Below are 13,146 nucleotides of genomic sequence, written 5' to 3' on the forward strand. Positions count from 1 at the left end.
CCCCAGAGGTCCCCCAAGCCAGCCCCATGTGTCACAGGCAGGTTGCAGTTAGGTTTTGCTCAGAATCCTGGTTTGGTAAACTCAACCATCTCTATGGTTTGGAGATGGCCTCCACTTCTTTGAAACTCTTTTCCTGCTTTGTGCCAGGAGGGACCAGGACTTACACGGGTTGGTCCAGGCAGAGGCTTAGGACTGACCTTCTGACTCAGGATGGTCAACAAGGGGGTCAACAAGGGGGTCGACTACCTCGAGACCAGGGAGGACAGAGGGGTTAAGGACACCGTACCTGCCAGGAGCAGGACTAGAGACTAGGGGCAATCCTTTCTGAGCCCAAGACTGGGTCAATTAGGTCTCAGTTGAGGGACAAAGAGGGCCGAGTCTCAGTTGGAGATCTAACCCAGGGAAGCCTGGGTAAATGAAGTCCAAAGGAAACAGGGTGAATGAACCTTGACGTTCTCCTTTCTTTCCCTTCCAGCCCCAGAATGTTGACCATTGCTCTTCTTGCCCTTGTCTGTGCATCAGCCTCAGCCAATGCCAGTAAGTGAGAGGCCAGGAGCCCAGTATTAACGTCATGGGAAGGCAGCTTCCTGCTCTGCCGGTGGCCAAGGCTTGCAGGGGCTGGCTTGGGGTGGTGGGCGTCGAGTTGTGGGAGGTGTAGGAGTGGTGAGGAGGGACTGGAGCTCTTGAGATCTCTCCTTCTGACGCCTACTGTCCCCTCCAGTTCAGGCTAGGTCCTCCTCCTACAATGGAGAGTATGGAGGCGATGGAGGTGAGCGATTCTCCCATTCTGGTTACCAGCTGGAGGGCCCCATCACTGCCATCCGGGTCCGCATCGACAACAACTACATCATAGGGTAAGATTCTTTGTGTGTCTGTGGTTTGGGGGTCATCTCCGATCCTACCACACTGGAAAGTTCTCAGTCACTTTGGGTCACATCTGTTTCAGTCAACAAGTCCCAGGGACAACTTGGGATGTGAAAGGTATCAGGAGGCTGGGGTCTGAGGCCGGTGCTGCTACAGCCCTACAGCCCCCAGCGTGCATGTCCTCAGGTGAATCTGTAGCACAGCCACTGAGGCGCTGGGAAGCTGGCTACTTTGGCCCCACCTGAGGTGTAGGTCCCCTCGGGCATCCTCCATCTTGGCTGACACCTCTCCCCAAAACATGTATCCTTCTGATCCTGGAGCAACAGAGTCTCTTCCCTCATGAAAGCCATCCAGAAAGGCCCATCTGCTTCTTTCACGTAGGGGTTGGGGGCACAGCAGGAACCTAGATTTCAAAGTGAAGATCTACCACTGTCTGGGGGGCTCCGGCCAAGTTACTTTTCCTCTCTGAGCCTATCTGTCGGCAAAAGGAGTTGAAGTTCACAGTGGGACCTCAAGGGCTCCCTCATCCCTCACACACCTTGGGACTGGCAGGGGACCTGTCATCTCTGCCACCAGTTTGCAGGTCTCTCGGCTTGTAGGCCAAGAGGTCCTGAATTCCAGTCACCCTGCTCAGTCTTCCCTCCCTCACCACCCCCCACCCAGCCTCCAGGTGCGCTATGGCAAGGTGTGGAGCGACTATGTGGGTGGCACCCAGGGAGACCTGGAGGAGATTTTCCTGCACCCCAGGGAGTCAGTGATCCAGGTGTCTGGCAAGTACAAGTACTACCTGAGGAAGCTCGTCTTCGTGACTGACAAGGGCCGGAACCTGCCTTTTGGGACAGACATAGGCAGGAGTTTCAGTGCTGTCCCCTTGTACCACAACACCGTACTACGATTCATTAGCGGTCGCGCTGGCACCCTCATCAATGCCATAGGCCTGCACTGGGACTTCTACCGCAGGTATTGAACCAGTTGCTGAACCGCTGCAGCCGGCTGTGAGAACCGCCTTACCACTACCCCACCTACAGGGTTCAATAAAAATAATAATAAAAGGACATAGCTGACGCTGGAGTGTATGTGGGTGTGTGCAGCTGGGACCCGCCACCTGACTCTGGCTGTGGATGTGTGAATGTCCTTTCTGGCTATCTATAGATGTCTTTCTGGTGAAGAGTGGGAGGGAGAGAGAGAGGTGTAAAGTCTTAGGCTTTTCTTCCTGGTTTATGGAGAAGAGATAAGATTCTGGGTTGCTCCAACTCTTTTTTTTCAAGGATAGCTCCTGAGACTGTTTATCCAAACTGGAGTTAAGCCTGAGGGTGCAGCCTCGCTTCCTCCCCAAACCCCAGATGTCCCAGTCTCTAGACCTTGTCTCCCCTTGAGATAGTGTTTCCCCACCAAAAGGCTGTCACCTGGCTCTCTTGCCATTAACCCACTTGCTGTCTCTGGGTGGCCTGGGCCATTTTCTTTCGTGCTTTCCCAGAATCCACCTGTCTCCCGAAACTTGGCCTAAGTTTTTGTTGAGAACTCTGTCTCTTACTCCAGCCTAGTCCCTCCCCACCTTTGCCCATAAGCACTGATGCTCCCTGATTAGCTTAGCTCGCTCAGAATTGGGCTTCTTTCCCTAGGAAGCTGCCACCTCCTCAACAGCTTCTATTCTGCCAATTCCATCCTCAAAAAAAGGGCATTCCAAGAGGGATAGATGTCCATGGTGGGTTTCCATGAACGTCGGGGTTGGTTACCATTCAGGGGAAGCAACAGACTGGCTGGATAGATTCAGCAAGGATACAGAGTCACTTTGGAAATAATTCTTGGGACTCTAGTGCCCAGTCCTAAAATTACCACAGTGTTTTGTTTTTGCCTTTTGGTGGTGGTGGTTGGGGATGAGGGAAGTCACTCATTGCTCCCCAAAGACTTATTCACATTATGGTGAATGCCAGAGTCACATTTCTTCCCAATTAGACAAAGATAACAATTATGTACATGTAGTTTTAGAAAGGAATATTAACATTACAGAAACAAACTCATGCCTAGATACTTTTTAGAACAATTCCTTTATTTCTCTCAAAGAAACATGGGATGGAGTATCATGTCAGAGTAATTTGTTTTGAGATATAAAGTACATAAAATTCACCCATTTATTTAGTTATTTAAGTTTATTTGAGAGAGAGCATGAGCGGCACAGGGATAGAGAGAGGGAGGGAAAGAGAGAGAGAGAGAGAGAGAGAGAGAGAGAGAGAGAATCCCAAGCAGCCTCCACACTCAGTGCGGAGCACAAAGCGGGGCTCGATCTCACAAACTGTGAGATCATAACCTCAGCTAAAATCCAGAGTCAGCCAGCCATCCGGGTGCCCCAATATTTGACCTTTTAAAGCGTGCCATTTCCGTCGTTTTTAGTATTCACGGATTGTGCAACCATGACCACTAATGCCAGAATTTCGTCATCAGCTCAGAAAGAAATCCCATCCCCATTAAGCAGTCGCTCCCCATTCCTCTCCCCCAGCCCCTCGTAACCACCCATCTACTTTCTGTCTCTATGGATTTCCCTGTTCCGGGCATTTCATGTAGATGGAATCGTCCAGTAGTGTGGTCTTTTGTGTCTGGCTTCTCCCATTTAGCGTATTTTCAAGGTTCATCCACGTGGTAGCACGTGTCAGGACTTCGTTCCCTTGTGCGGCTGAATCTGACACATCAGATACCTGGTCAACTTCAGGATCAGCTTTGCACCAGCGGGTCTCACCCTCGGCCAGTGAAGTCGCTGGCACCTGACAGGCAGCTGCCGCAGAAGAGGACGAAGTCATGGGATTCCCGGCTTTTGTGTAGTTGACATATTAGGCTTTTGTAAAAGATTTTATGTAAAGAAAATTTTCCTTTCCTTATAAAGTTCTAAAATTGCTAAATTGAGCTAATCATACGTTTATCAAATGCTCTCTGCTAGGTGCTTGGGAATACAAAGACCACTGAAGATTTCTTTTCCTCTAGTCAAAGGGAAGACTTGGTGAAGGAAGGGGTGTGTGTGTGTGTGAGCGTATGCATGTGCATGTGTGATAGGGGCACAGTACTGGGCTATGCAGTATCAGCCTATGCAGAAATATGAACACATTAAAATGACAATTGCACAGTTAAAATGCAAAGTTCTACTGGGTAAAGATGAAGCCTCATGGAAAGGCAGGGACCATGCATGTCATGCTAAACTGTTGAAACTTTATTTTATGGGCTACAAGAAGCCAATGAACCAAGATTTCGCTCAGGGGATTGGTAAGATTTATACAAAAATCATCTTTCCTTGTATAAGTGGGGAAAATGGATTGAAGGTGAAGCAGGATGAGATAATAGTTAAGAGACTAGGTCTAGATCAGAAATGATGGATGTCTGAACAAAGGCAGTGATGTGAGGGAAAAAAGAGAGGGAGGAATTTGAGAGATTCGAGGGGGAGGGGAGACTTAGAAGAACTTGATAAAAGAACCCATGAAGGTGAGTCAAAGAGGAGAGTCTAGAAGAACTATCATGTCTAGTATGGGCAACTGGGAAGAGAGAGATTCTTTCTAAGACGAGGACTACAGAAGAAGAAATTAGCTTTTGGACCTGTTGCATTTTTAAATAATACTTATTTTGAGAGGGAGGAAGAGAGAGAAAGAGAGCAAGAGAGTGGAGTAGCAGGGAAGTGAGAGAGAGAGAATCCCAAGCAGGGTCCGTGCCACTAGTGCAGAGCTTTATGCAAGGCTCGATCTCACAAACCTGAGATCATGACCCGAGCCGAAATCAAGAGTCAGACGCTTAACTGACTGAGCCAGACAGCTGCCCCAAGGACCTGTTGCATTTTGACATATCTGTGGCACATCCTGATGGAGACCCAACATTACACAGAGGACTATTTAGCAATAAAGGCGTGGATACAGCTTTCAGGTAAGCCTTAGATTCAGGAGTCACAAGCACAGAGACAATGGACTTCCAGTGATGGATATGTGGAAGAAGTCACGTGGGAAAGCTGTGGGCATATAAAATGAGAAGAAGGCTGGCGTCAGAGGATTGGAGAATACCAAAGAGGAATTGGTTAGAGAAAAGAGACGGGAGGGGCCGGGGAGGGAACGCACTCAGGGGCAAGAGAGAAATTTCATGGAGCTGTTACTGCCATCTAAGCAAGAAAAAGAACGACTTGAGATTCTTTGCCTTTGGCAATCAGAAGGTCACGAATAATCCCGAAAGAGCTTCGGGGGATTGGGGGAAGCTGAAACCAGGCTGCAGTTGGCTAAGGAATGAATGGGAAATGAGGAAATACAGGCAGCAAGACTTGAATATTCCAAGATGTCTGGCTCCAGAAAGCCAGAAAATAGGCTAGTCACAGTTATGGGGGATGTAAGGAAAGAGAGATTGGGTTTTTTTCCTAGACAGGGGAGACGTGAGCATGTTTATATGACAAAGAAGGAGTCAGAGGGAGGAAGAGGCTGAGGATTCAGGAAAGAGGAGGGAACTGATGGAACAAGGTCTCGCAGGAGATTGGGGAGGATGTGTTACGTAGCTGTTGGGGCAGGAAACCTTAAGAAAGAAGAAAATGAAGATGAGTGAAGGTACAGGTTACTTTGTAGAGGGAGTGGGTATGGAGCAAACCTTGAGGGAATTAATATCCAACCTTGACTTGTTCGGTTGCATAAGTAAACCTGCCTGTTGTATGAGTCACATTCTTCCAGAGGAAAACCAGCAGGAGACATACGTACATATATACATAAAGAGGTTTTTTTTTATGTTTTTATTTATTTAAATGCTTTATTTTTGTGAGAGAAGGAGAAAGAGCACAAGAGGAGGAGGGGCAGAGAGAGAGAGAGAGAGAGAGAGGAAGACAGAATCCGAAGCAGGCTCCAGCTGTCAGCACAGAGCCCACTCAGGGCTTGAACTTGTGAACCGCAACATCATGACGTGAGCTGAAGTCGGACGCTTAACCAACTGAGCCACCCAGGGTTCCCCTTTAAGATTTTATTTTTATTTATTTATTTACATTTTTAACACTTATTTATTTTGAAAGGGGTGGGGCAGAAAGAGGGAGACAGAATCCATATCAGGCTGCAGGCTCTGAGCTGTCAGCACAGAGCGGGACTTGGGGCTTGAACTCATGAACCGCGAGATCGTGACCTGAGCAGAAGTTGTACACTTAGCGACTGAGCCACCCAGGTGCCCTTAAGATTTTATTTTTAAGTCATCTCTACCCCCAGTGTGGAGCTTGAACTCACCACCCCAAGATCAAGAGTTGCCTGCTCTAGTGACTGAACTAGCCAGGTGCCCCTATACATGAAGAGATTTACTGCAAGGGATCGGCTCCTCAACCGTGGAGGCGGGTGAGGCCAATGTGACGTCTGTAAGGCAGGCTGACAGTCTGGAAACTCCTGGACAGGAGCGGGTGCTGCAGTCCAGAGGCGGAATTTACTCTTCCTAAGGGAAACCCCAGTTTTGCCTTTTCTTCCTTGTAAATTAATTTATCATCAAAATTTACACTCGTAGTAACTTAATTTTCTTTAGAAATTCTTTTTCCAGTTTTATTGAAGTATAAATGGCAAATAAAATTGTAATGTTTAAGGTGTACGACGTGATGATTTGATACCTTGTGAAAGAACTCCCACAATCAAGTTCATTAACACATCCATCACCTCAGAGTTAGCTTAAAAATTTTTTTTTATGGAAGAATAATTGACATACAATATTGTATTAGTTTCAGGTATACAACACAGTGATTCAATATTTATATACATTATGAAATGATCACCATCTGTCACCATATAAAGTTGTTACAATATTATTAACGATATTCCCTATACTGTATATTATATCCCTATATCTTATTTACTTTATCAATTGTTACTCTTTTATATTACTTATTTTAATTATTTTAGAGAGAGAGAGAAAGCGCACGTGAGCTAGGGAAAGGGGCAGGAGAGAGAGTGAAGCTTAAGCAGACTCCATGCTCGGCGCAGACCCTGAACGCAGGGCTCGATCCCATGACCCTGGGATCATGACCTGAGCCGAAATCAAGAGTCAGATGCTCAACTGACTGAGCCACCCAGGCGTCCAAATAGTAACCCTTACTTAAAAAAAATTTGGGGGGCGGGGGGGACGCCTGGGTGGCTCAGTCAGTTAAGCATCTGATTCTTGATCTCAGATCAGGTCTCGATCTCAGGGTTGTGACTTCAAGCCTCACATTTGGGCTCCATGCTGGATGTGAAGCCTACTTAAAATAATAACAAAAAATTAAAAAATAAAAAAACTGGGGGGGGGGCACGTGGGTGGCTCAGTTGGTGGGGTATCTACTCTTGATCTTGGCTCAGGTCAAGATCTCACAGTTCATGGGATCAAGCCCCACATCGGGCTCTACACTGACAGTGCGGAGCCTGCTTACGATTCTCTCTCTCTCCATCTCTCTCTTTGCCCCTCTCCTGCTTGCATGCTCTCTCTCTCTCTCTCTCTCTCAAAATAAATAAACATTTTTTAAAAATTAAAAAAAAAATTTGTGAGAATGCTTAAGATCTACTCTCTTAGCAAACTGCAATCATACAGTACAGTATTATCAACTATAGTTACCATGCTACACAGTGGAATGTCTGTACCCTTTTACCAACTTTCCTCATTTCCTATACTTCCCAATTCCTGGTGACTACCATTCTACTCGGTTTCTACGTGTTCAACTTTTTTTTTTAAGAAATACATTTTTTTTTTTTTTAAGTAATCTTTACCCTGAAGGTTGGGCTCAGATGCACGACCCTGAGATCTAGAGTCACATGCTCTACAGACTGAGTCAGCCAGGAGCCCCTATGTTCAACTTTTTGATTTTAGATTCCACACATAAGTGACACCATGTAGTATCAGTTTTGTTTTTAAGCCTTTGAACTGCCTAGATGATGCCCACCCAGCTTACCCAGGATCATCACTTAAAGTCAAATGATTGTAGATGGTTACCACACCTACTAAGCCTCTTCACAGCAACACCTAGACTGCTTTTGACTTAACACTCTACTACAGCCTAGCCAAACTGACACAAACTACCTGTTGCACCTGAGAAAACCTAGGAGGGCTGGGGTGGGGAATCAGGACAATGGCAGGGAATGAAGGAGTTTGCTGACCAAAGTCAGATAAAAAGATTACTGAGGAATGCTGGGAACTTAGCTAATAGCTATTAGAGGTCACAGTGGGGTTGACAGAGTATTGCACAGGGACTTGGGAAACCTAAGTCCTACCTCCCCTCGGCTACATGGCCTCAGTCAAATCTCTTAACCTCTCTGGGTTTCAGTTACCCATTTGTAAAAGGAGTTTCTCTGGGTCACACGCTCTGTATGACCTATCCAGCTCACACATGCTAGAAATCTAACAATTTACTGTTACATGAAAATAACTGGCCTCACTGTGTGGTGGTTGAATGTTAAATAGGGATAATGGAGATATGTGTAGGAAGGAGGTCCCAGGCACATAGCCTGAGGTGGCCTGGAATGGGGGCACGTCTGAGGCCTTTCCAAGTAGGGAATACTCTGGAACATGCCTGGAATGAAGGGCCCAAAGGCCCACAAACTACAAAGAGAACCCACAGCTCCTCTGATGGCAACTGGAGATGAAAGGCGATCTCTCAAAAAGAAGAGCCCACCTCCGGCTAGGGGTGCCTGGCTGGCTCTGTTGGTACAGCACTGGATTCCTGAACTTGGGGTTGTAAATTTCAGCCCCATGTTAGGTATAAAGGTCAGGAAGAAGAAAAAAAAAAAAAGGACCCTTCCCACCCTACCCTGACCCTCCCTACAGGAGGTCACCAAATTAACTGGGTGATATGACTGCTTCCCGGTTTGGACCATCATGGACCCCCCAGTGGCTGGTACTGAGTCCTCAAGCTCCCACTGCAGAGTGGAGCGATGAAAGAGCCATTTTAAGGAAACGCAGGGCCAGGCCTCTTGAGCAGTCCCAAGAATAGAGAAGCCCCAATATGCACAAGCTGATGCAGTCACCCAGGAGACAGCTAAGGTCAAATCCCTAAACAATCCCCACCCACAAAACAACCCAACTATCCAAGAAAGAGAAGACTCCCCTTGGACTACAGTTCGTGGGTTTCAAGAAAGTTTTGAGCCCAATAAATTCAAGTCCAGCCAATGACACGATGTGATCCTTGGCGCTGTCACATGTAACGTGATGGGGAAGGAGAGCAAATATAGATCGATTACTAACACAGCACATATGAGAGAACGTTTAAGGATCACTTCTGGTAGGAAGTCTATATTAGCAGTCATACATGTTTTGGGGTGTGGTTATTTCAAGCAAAATAGTACAGAGAGACGAAAAATGGAAGAGGGACTTACATTTATTTTGCATCCATTGTGACTTCAGGCACTCTGCAAAAAGTACTTCATTTATTTATGACAACAATCCTATCGGAAGGTAGTAAGCATGGTCTCATTTTTCAGATGAAGTCACCAAGACAGAAATCAGTTACGTCTGTAGGTGGCTTAAGAGTTACAACAGCAGATGTCCAAGGCCTGTTGTGTCTCCTCCCCCTCCAGCCTTAGCCCCCTGCTTATTCCCCAGCAGGTGATAACCAAGCAAACCCAAACAAAAGCATGTTTGGTTTTTTCTCTGCTTCGGTTTGCCATTAAAGGAAACTCACCCAGAAACCCTCCAAATCTTGGTGGAGCAAATGAAAGTGAGATTTCTTGGAGTCAGTACAAAGTAGAGCTCTGGAAAATTACATGGCTTCATTCAGTCATATTACAAATATTCATTAGGTGCCTATGTGTCAAGCACTCTGCTAAATGCTGTTACTTGTCTAAAGTCATGAACATAACATAGAGCAGAGTTAGGATCGAACCCAGGTCTTTCTGACATTGAAATGTGGGCATTTTCCACATGTCTGATTTTCAAACGTCTTAGAAACAAAGTCTTGGACAAGATTTTCCAGTCTGAAGATCCTACAGTTAGAAAACCACGCCATGATGGGGCATCTGGGTGGTTCAGTTGGTTGAACTTCCGACTTCGGCTCAGGTCATGATCTCACGGATCGTGAGTTCAGGACCCGAGTTGGGCTCTGCGCTGACAGCTCAGAGCCTGCAGCCTGCTTCAGATTCTGTTTCTCCCTCTCTCTCTGCTCCTACCCATCTCGTGCTCTGTCTCTGTCTCTCTCAAAAATAAATTAACATAAAAAAAAAGAAAGAAAACCATGCCATGCTTCTGCACATGAGTTCTGACAAATATATATGCCTGTGGAACCCAAACTCCTCCATCAAGATACCATCATCAAGATGTCACCATCACCACCCAAAATATTCCTTCTGGGCCTTTCCCAGTCACTTCTTGCCCTCAACTCCCAAAAGGCAACCACTCTTCTGACTTTTTCACCACAGCCTAGTTTAGCCTGTTCTGCATTCAAACTGTTGTTATATATTAGACAACATGGAGCACTTGGAAAACTTCACTGTACGCCCCTGAGAGAATGAGTGAAAAGGCAAATAACATCTTTGGTATCATGAAAATTGCTTTAACTCTGTAGAGGCCAGGGGTCCCCAGACTACATTTTGAGAATCCTTGCTCTAGGGATTACAAGATCTTATTTATTTATTTATTTATTTAGCACGCGTGTGCACTAGGGAGAAGGGCAGAGGGACAGACAGAACCTTAAGCAGGCTCCATGCTTAGCGCCTAGCCTGAAGCAGGACTCGTTCCCACGAACCTGGGATCATGAGCTGGGCTGAACTCAAGAGTCTGAGCAGCCAGGCGCCCTATGCTGTAAATGTGAATGTGCCACTCCGTTTTGTCTTCTCGAGGCGTCCTCTGCAGTGAGCAGGTCACGCTTGCCTATGCACAGCAGCCCTTCAGAGCCCACCTCTGTGCCTTCAGTAAAGGACCTGCGGTTCCTTTTAGGAACCTCCCCCCACCCCCCCAACCCCCACAGCTCTTATACAGAGTCTATGACGTGAAGGAAAAGGATGTCCACCTGGCAGACTGGCAAGGCTTCCTGGCCACCCGTGTGCTCTGTTATCTCTCCCAGGAGTCCTTCCCCACCTGGCCCCCCAGATCTGGTCTTTTCCAGCGCCAATTCCCTTCTTCATCACTGCTGCTGTGTCTCTCACCCCAGATGATCCTCATTTACATCTTCCCAGGCTTAAAGGACAGAACCGTCTTCCTCGCTAACTAGTCTCCTTCCTGTTGTTATGGCGTAAACTCATGACTTTCCTCTGTTCTGCTTTGCTTCCCAAGGGTCTCATCTGGAAATTAAAAAAAAAAAAAAAAAAAAAAAAAAAATCCACTGCTTCTTTCTCTTCACCTGTCAGGTATTTCAGAACCTAATTTCCACCAGGCAAATGCACATCCTTAAAACCCTAGGAGGCAGATTCAACCATTAATCCCTTTTACCACCTCAGGAAATGGAGGCACAGAGAGGCTAAACCCCTACCCTGGATGGTCTGATACAAAGCCCTGTCCCTAAGCTATTTATTCAACCTAGGAAGTCCTGACTCCCTGACCTATGCTCTTTGCAACTACTTCCGGCAGGTATCTTACCAAATTTCTGGGGACTGGCAACAAAGGTGAAAACCTGAAGAGCCTTTTCTGAAGTGTGGGGGGAGACCAAACTGCCAATGGTGTAAGTCCATAGTTTCCCAAGGGTAGTCTAGGAGATTCTGAAAGTGTCTCGGCAGAGGTTGGCGGGGGGGCGGGGGGAGGGAGTGTTCACAAGGCCAAAACCATTTTCATAATAAAACTAAGATGCCATTTGACTTTTCTCCTTGCATCCTTACAGTTCTCAAGAAGCTATATGATGTACTGATATCACAACATACGGAATGCAGAAGCAGGTATGAGAATACAGCTATTTTCTCTTAAGCCAGACATATTTGTAAACAACAACAACAAAAAAACAAAAACGTAAAACAATGCCACTCTTCTCACTATTGTTTTGCTTTGGAAAAAATTTCCAAATTTATTTTTGGGGCGCACTTGGGTGGCTCAGTTGGTTAAGCATCCGACTCTCCGTTTCGGCTCAGGTCATGATCTCATAGTTCATGAGTTCAAGCCCTGTGAGCAGAGCCTGCTTAGGACTCTCTCTCTGCTCCTCCCCACTCACTCACTCTCAAAATAAATAAACTTTAAATGGTAAATCTTATGGACATTTAAAAACTATCTTTAAAAGTAAAATGTTATTTATATTCTGTGTAATAGGTTTGTTATTGTAATTTTGGGGGAAGATTTTTAAATGGAGGTATAATTCACTTATCATTTTTAAGTGTATACTTCAGTGGTTTTTAGTATATTCACCATGCTGTACAACTATCACACTAATTCTAGAACATTTCTATCACCCAGAAAGAAACTCTATACCTAACTAATAGCAATAATCCTAATTCACCAACACTTCACCAACTTCTGATCTACTGTCTCTATGGATTTGTTACTGCAATTTTTAAGTGCATTAATAAACATTTAAAATTTGTTTTCTTTTTTGTAAAGTTTATTTATTTTGAGAGAGAGAGCAAGAGGGGTAAGGGCAGAGAGAGAGAGAGAGAGAGAGAGGTGGGAGGGGAGTGAGAGAATCCCAAGCAGGCTCCACACTGTTAGCACCCATTCCGGGCTCAAACTCACTAACCCTGAGATCCTGACATGAGCTGAAACCAAGAGTTGGGAGTTTAACCACCAGAGCAGAGCCACCCAGGCACCCGTTTTAATTTCTAATACAATAAGTATGAAGACACAACCCATATAAACAAAAGATCTCTTGGGCCTCAATTTTTTAAAACATTTTTAAATTATTTTAAAATTATTTTTACATTTATTCATGTTTGAAAGACAGAGAGAGACAGAGCACAAGCAGGGGTGGGGCGGAGAGAGAGGGGAACACAAAATCTGAAGCAGGCTCCAGGCTCTGAGCTGTCACTACAGAGCCCGATGTGGGGCTGGAATTCAGGAACCGTGAGAGCGTGACCGGAGCGGAAGTCAGACGCTCAACCGACTGAGCCACCCAGGCGTCCCTTAAATTAACTTTTAAGTAATCGCTACACCCACCCTGGGGCTGTTATTTACAACTCCAAGATCAAGAGTCGCAGCCTGTACCTACCTACAGAGCCAGCCAGGTGTCCCTGAGGCCTCATTTTTTTTTTTAACAATGTAAAGGATTCCAATGCCAAAAAATTTGAGAACCGCTGGTCTAACACTTGTTTTGTTTAATAGTCTAGACATGTCTGACCCAGGGCTCTATCAGGAGCTCAGAGATGGGACATTCATCCCTGGTTAAGCTTCCAGAAGGGACAGGGACTTCACAGATGGCTGAACCCCTAGGAC

The 13,146-nt window shown here is 46.0% G+C and overlaps 1 protein-coding gene across 1 annotated transcript; it reads left to right on the top strand.

Moving 5' to 3' along the window:
- Positions 1 to 412: 412 nt before the first annotated feature.
- LOC122471469 (zymogen granule membrane protein 16-like) lies at positions 413 to 1,928 on the top strand. The gene is made up of 3 exons (XM_043560096.1): positions 413 to 537; positions 722 to 854; positions 1,528 to 1,928. Exons 1-3 carry the CDS (start codon positions 441 to 443, stop codon positions 1,829 to 1,831), a joined length of 534 nt encoding a protein of 177 aa, XP_043416031.1. The 5' UTR covers positions 413 to 440; the 3' UTR covers positions 1,832 to 1,928.
- The last annotated feature ends 11,218 nt before the right edge of the window (positions 1,929 to 13,146 follow it).

The sequence above is a fragment of the Prionailurus bengalensis genome, chromosome E3 (genome assembly GCF_016509475.1).
Source record: "Prionailurus bengalensis isolate Pbe53 chromosome E3, Fcat_Pben_1.1_paternal_pri, whole genome shotgun sequence".
Lineage (NCBI taxonomy): Eukaryota > Metazoa > Chordata > Mammalia > Carnivora > Felidae > Prionailurus > Prionailurus bengalensis.

Excerpts from the sequence above, each read along its gene's own strand:
- LOC122471469 (XM_043560096.1), top strand. The coding sequence starts at position 441 with ATGAACCTTGACGTTCTCCTTTCTTTCCCTTCCAGCCCCAGAATGTTG. Across the intron at positions 538-721 it reads ATCAGCCTCAGCCAATGCCA|TTCAGGCTAGGTCCTCCTCC; the intron begins GTAAGTGAGAGG and ends TGTCCCCTCCAG. Across the intron at positions 855-1,527 it reads GACAACAACTACATCATAGG|CCTCCAGGTGCGCTATGGCA; the intron begins GTAAGATTCTTT and ends CCCCCCACCCAG.